The 5867-nt window shown below is 44.4% G+C and overlaps 1 protein-coding gene and 1 long non-coding RNA gene across 2 annotated transcripts; both read right to left on the bottom strand.

Moving 5' to 3' along the window:
* Positions 1-6: 6 nt before the first annotated feature.
* LOC106819125 lies at positions 7-1140 on the bottom strand. The gene is made up of 3 exons (XR_001395348.1): positions 1098-1140; positions 867-940; positions 7-636 (listed from the first exon to the last, which is right to left on the bottom strand). It is a non-coding gene; the product is annotated as an uncharacterized LOC106819125 (long non-coding RNA).
* A 24-nt stretch (positions 1141-1164) lies between these two features.
* LOC106819124 lies at positions 1165-5683 on the bottom strand (the record flags this gene model as incomplete). The annotated part of the gene is given in 6 exon segments (XM_014823787.1): positions 1165-1173; positions 1936-2163; positions 2576-2711; positions 2982-3158; positions 5108-5342; positions 5599-5683. Coding segments are annotated over 5 exon segments (768 nt in total).
* Between the last annotated feature and the right edge of the window lie 184 nt (positions 5684-5867).

The following is a 5867-nucleotide window of genomic DNA, read 5'->3' as shown; positions in this document are numbered from 1 at the left end:
AATAATGTAGTTATTATTAACTATTATATCTAACGTTCGATGATACATTTCTGGTGGTACTTCCTAATATTATACGTTGTTTGAGTGCTACGTACGTGAGAACATATCACTGCGAGCAATCGGCTTTTAGGAAATTCCGCGTTCTTGGTAAATGTGATCCTTCGCCAGTGACATTGTGCAGTGGGGAGAGCATGGCTCTAGATGAGAGGTTGCGCGTACATGAGGTGCTTTTTCTTTCTCCTGGATGTGGATCGGGAATCGCGCCATGCGTGCACATGGATCCCTCATTACTAGTCTTTGGGAAGGTACGGGGGTCGTAGATCGAACCATACCTGAACATGGTGGTGTATTTCCAGTATTTGTGTAGGTGGAATCGTTGAACGAACCACTCGTCATCTATATAGGACTTTTGTGCTGGAAGATCGCGCATTAACATGTTCGTGTCTAGTGTGTCTATCCGACCTACGCTTGCCTGTGCGATAATTAACCACCTCCCTATATCTAATACATGACCACGCTGTCCTGCATGGTTCCCACGTGTGTGATCGCCGTGGATGGTTTTTTTGTAGACGTTTGGAGCTTTTCGTTTTCCTTATCATCAATGCAGACATCCTAATCACTGGTGCAATCTTTAGCCTAATAATTAAAATGGAAATGCCATATCGATATGATGCCATAGTGCTTGTATGCGGCAGTATGTCTTACAGAATGTTATAACTTTATTTTATATAATTTATAAGGTTTTTACGACGTTTATTTTATATATAACTAGTTTCGCTTATAAATTTTAAATGCGTTTTGTTTTCTAAAATTCAGTAATTAATGTAAATTTGCTATTGTATTGCAAGAGTGCTATACTGCTATACCTGTTCTAGTTCAGGTTCCTCTTTATTCGCTTTTTCTATAAAGCCAGTCGTTCCGTTAAGAATGGCTTCGTCTCCTAGAAGATAGAAGCGGACATGAAAGAACGCGAGACTAAGACGAGACGTTGTAAATCTAGAATAATTATCGGCGAGTGTTGACAAACATTTACTTTCCAAATGCAAACCAAAATCGGTTAATATAGGCGACATGTAATGTATAGGTTATATGCTTACCATTTTTAAATATTGTCATCGCATTCTTGGCACTGACGATGCCATGTCAAACGTACTCCCTCGCTAACTACGGCTCCTGAAATACACCATCAACTAAATGAACCACATGTAGACGAGGTGATTTGTAAACTAGGGGTTCGCAGCAGTATTTAAACACAGATCAACGAGTATGATTCATACCATTTCGTAGATATACGTACATGTTTTGTACGTATACGGCGGTGCGACTGAATCACCTATAGTCTATACGATGAAATTTGGTAGAGACCACAAGTTTAGTTGGTATTTACCGTGCGACAGGAGACCACACTTTCCGGTAACTCAGTCCGCCCGATGAGACCATAGTAGGGGGACCAGCCTACATCTGTAACGTCGGGTGATAAGGATGTCTCCAGCCCTGAATGGCGTGCGCATCGGCGACCGTAGCCACATCCTACACCTACTGCGCACGACTCCGTGACTCACCGCATCCCTAAATCACAATGACACGGCGTGATTCTTTATATATTATAACTAAAAATTATTCTAAGCGTGTTATTACAGCGGAAATGACACCCAAGCTTCCGCAGGGGTTTCTTGGCCTTGTTAAACGAGGAATTCGTATCTGCTTATATAAATCTGATGATACACAATATATATATATTATATATATATAATATATATATATATATATATATAAGAGAGAGAGAAGAGAGAGAAGAGAGAAGAGAGATAATATATATATATATATTAATCAAGAGCGTATAAGAAGGTATACCTTCTTTATACGCTCTGATATAATATATATTATATAATATATATATATATATACATAATCATAAATTAGCGCAATCACTACCTTGCAACCTGTACGATACATTATCGTGCGTCTCTTCTTCTGCGATGTCTTAGATTGGCGTTGGAATAGCCGAAGCTGGAATTCGGGAAATTTTATTGCTCTTAACGCGGGGAACATCTTGCGGCGGCGCTGCGCCTTGCGGACGAGTTTCGCGGAGCGTGTTCGCAGCAGCTCTCCGAGTTCATCGTGCGTGAAGAAGAAGATCAGATCAGCGTCAGGAATTCTCGTCTGAAACATATCATCGGGATGCTAAGATCGACTCGGTAAGTTACACTAGTAGATGACGGCGCGATGAAACGCTATAGACATATTGACGATAGACGCCATATGTTGACTGATATCGTCATCTGCAACGCAAATAGGTAGTCACCGTAATGCCACGATCGGTGTACGTATACTGCTGCAACGCTCGGAGTGTAAAGTAGCTGTAGATTATTATTACACCAGTACAGGCCTTTTGCCGAAGATGAAATGATCGCATTCATGTTTCGCACGAAGCAAAACAAATGTCAACAGTTCAGTATTGTATTTTCTAACTTTCTTTAGAACCTGCATCCAATCAACTGCAGTTGGTCCGCAAATTCTCGACTCTTGAAATCGTGCCTACGATCAAATATGGCTTTAATTGTGCGAATCCTACCTGTGATACCATAAGTTGAGCCAATCTCGTGTAACCCTGCCGCATTTTGTCCATCTGCAACACTACGCAGTTCTTGGTCGCTTCCCTCTGTGAAACGTTGATTTGTCCTATTGGAACCAACCACTTGAGGATTCGTCTGATCATTGAAATACACGCAAATTGTGTGCTTTATTGTTTCGCTGGGAGGTTTGGGTATAAGCAGACGCATTGAATCGCGTATTAGAAAACCCTCACCTAGGAAAACTGGATATTATATATTATATATAGTCTGCATAGTGCAAGGTGAGAGCCTATATCACAAGCTGTATCACATCTATTAGTCTTACCTTGGAGTAATCATTTGGTCAGAATGATTACTCCAAGGTCTTACACACCCTTCGAGCGAGTGATTAGGTAAGTTGCACACCTAGTGATTGGGGTCAGTGGTGAAGTGATCGTATTCAGGGCGTCGTCAACTGACATAGCAGGCTTCTTCTTTCTCTGTGCAGATGCATCTTGACGAACCATTGCCTGCAGTGTGCTCATCAGTTGTTCGGGGTTCGATCTCCATGGCTTCTCGCGTAGTTCCAGTTCTCCAACACATCTGTAGTAGTGATGTTAGGCTAGGACGTTGCACGATTACAACAACAGAATGAATGCTTTATGATAATTTCGATTTTTGAATCGAATAACTGCGTTTTGGAAAGAAAATAGGCGTATGACGTGTTTCTACTGCTGCTGTGATTTGCTGCTGCTGCTGCGGATGATGATGATGATGATGATGCTTATGCTGATGCTGATGCAGCTGATGCTACTGCTGCTTCTTTTGCTGCTACTGATGCTGCTGATACTACTGTTGCTGCTGCTGCTGCTGCCGTTGTTGTTGTTACTGCTGCTGCCGCTGCTGCCGGTGGTGGTGGTGGTGGTCTCGTGGTGGTGGCGGCGTGCTATTGTCGTAATGTGTGTGTGTGTGTGTGTGTGTGTGTGTGNTTTCTCTGTTTAAGAATGGCATCTTTGACAACCATTGCTGCAGTGTGCTCATCAGTTGTTCGGGGGGTTCGATCTGCCATGGCTTCTTCGCGTAGTTCCAGCTCTCAACACATGCTGTAGCAGTGCATGCATATTAACTAAGACGTTGCACGATTCACACAGAATGAATGCTTTATGATTTAAAAAGTTGTTTCTTATTTTTGATCGAAATAACTGCGTTTTGGAAAGAAAATAGGTTTCCTGTGTGGACTTCCTGCGGAGGTGCGCCTGCTGCTGCTTAGAACGTGTTTCTACTGGCTGCTGTGATTTGATGCTGCTGCCTGCTGCGCTGGATGATGATTTGATGATGATGTGATGTTATGTGAGTGCTGATGCAGCGGTGATGTTCTGTTGCTTATTTTGCTGCTATGCATTGCTGGTGATGCTTACTGTTTGCTGCCTGCTGCTGCCGTTGTTATTGTTACTGCTGCTGACCTGACTGCTGCTGCTGCTGCTCTGGCTGGTGGTGGTGGTCGTGCGTGGTGCGCGGTATTGTCTTAATCGTTGTGTGGTGATGTGTGTGTGTGTGTGTGCGTGCGTGCTGCGTGCGTGCGTGCGTGCGTGCGTTGCGTGCGTGCGGTCGTGTGCGGTGTGCGTATGTGCGCTTGTTGTGTGTGTGGTGTGCGTGTGCGTGTGGTGTGCGTGTGCGTGCGCGGTGCGTGTGTGTGTGTGTGTGTGGTGTGTGTGTGTGTGTGTGTGCGTGTGTGTTGTGTGTGCGTCATTACCTCCGCGCAAACGATGGTTTTGCGGGAGGTAATTGCTGATGACTGTCGTGTGATTGTGTTGCGTGTGTATCTGGTTTCGTGTGTGTTGTTCGTGTGTGTGATTTCGTGTGTGTGTTCGTGTGTGTTGTTCGTGTGTGTGTTCGTGTGTGTGTGTATCGTGTGGTGTGTTCTTGTGTGGTGTTCGTATGTGTTTCGTGTGTGGTTTTATTTGTGTGTGTGTTCGTGTGTGTGTGTAGCCAGCAGCGAGCCAGCCTGTTTAAACTGTTATACATGTTACACGCGTTGCGCGATCGATTCAGCACCAAGCTCGCCTTTAGGACGTCAGTCCAGCAGCAGCCTTCGCCTTAGGGCGTGCATCAGCAGCAGCCAGATCAGCGAGCCAAGCTTGTTATGACACATGTATACATGTTACACGCTACGCCGAGGTATGCACTCTCTTTTGAGTGCCCTCTGTCTAGTGCATTGTGTGTGTGTGTGTCTGTGTGGTGTGCCGTGCGCCGTGCGTGTCGTGCGTGCGGCGTGGTGCGTGTGTGAGTATGTGTGTGTCGTTGTGTAGTGCTGCGTGCTGTGCGTGCGTGTGTGTGTGTGTGTGTGTGTGTGTGTGTGTGTGTGTGTGTGTGTGTGTGTGTGTGTGTGTGTGTGTGTGTGTGTGTGTGTGTGTGTGTGTGTGTGTGTGTGTGTGCATCATTGCATTTGTGTGTGTGTGTGTGTGTGCGCGGGCGCGCGCGCGTGCGTGTGTTGGCGTGTGTATGTGAGGGTCCCCGTACGCGCTTATGTGTTTCTCGCTCTAATTTTCTACCTATGGCCGTGCTTATTGAGGAAATCGTCGTAGACGCTCTTTATCTCGCCACTTTGCTCTGAGTCGAGCAACTTCACGGCATCGGTGCTGTTTAGATCCAAAAAGCGCCTTGCATGTGCAGATGATCGAATGGCGGCTGCTAGCCTATCCAAGCTCGCAGGAACATCTCCACTGACAGCATTCGGACCACCAGACATCAGACATGCCAGATCAGACATGGCGTCATTGGTGATAGCTGGATGAAAACGATAGTTCAATCATGTTGTTCGTATATCGATTGTTTATATATGCATATATACATACATACATATATATATATACCTATATATATATATATATACTTTAGAATTCTGCGTTATACAGATTGTCTAGAGACTTCAAGATATTGAATCCGGTTAGATAATATATACTGCAAGGAATGACTAATAATCATGGCGTAGAATACGATATAGACTTCTATCAAGTTATTTCATATAATATACAGTGCTTACTTGATTCTCCTTTAACTAGTACGGCTCTTATCAGATTGCTTAAAACTCCAGAGCTGAAGGAGTTCCAGAAATGGTACCACCAAACCTAAAGTTAGCGAAAACGGCAAAAGTTTTGAGAAATCGCTGGCCTTTCTATCTTTTCGATTATTTGGGTCTAGGCTACTATCACTAAAAGTAGTCAAAAATACATAATTACCTCCGCCAGGGGCTTGGCGGAGGCTATGTTTTCACCGGCGTGTGTTTGAGTGTTGGTTTGTGGGTTTGTGTAC

Source organism: Priapulus caudatus, unplaced genomic scaffold (genome assembly GCF_000485595.1).
Source record: "Priapulus caudatus unplaced genomic scaffold, Priapulus_caudatus-5.0.1 Scaffold2870, whole genome shotgun sequence".
Lineage (NCBI taxonomy): Eukaryota > Metazoa > Priapulida > Priapulimorpha > Priapulimorphida > Priapulidae > Priapulus > Priapulus caudatus.
The sequence above is the reverse complement of the archived record's forward strand: the minus strand, read 5'-3'. Positions and strand labels throughout refer to the sequence as shown.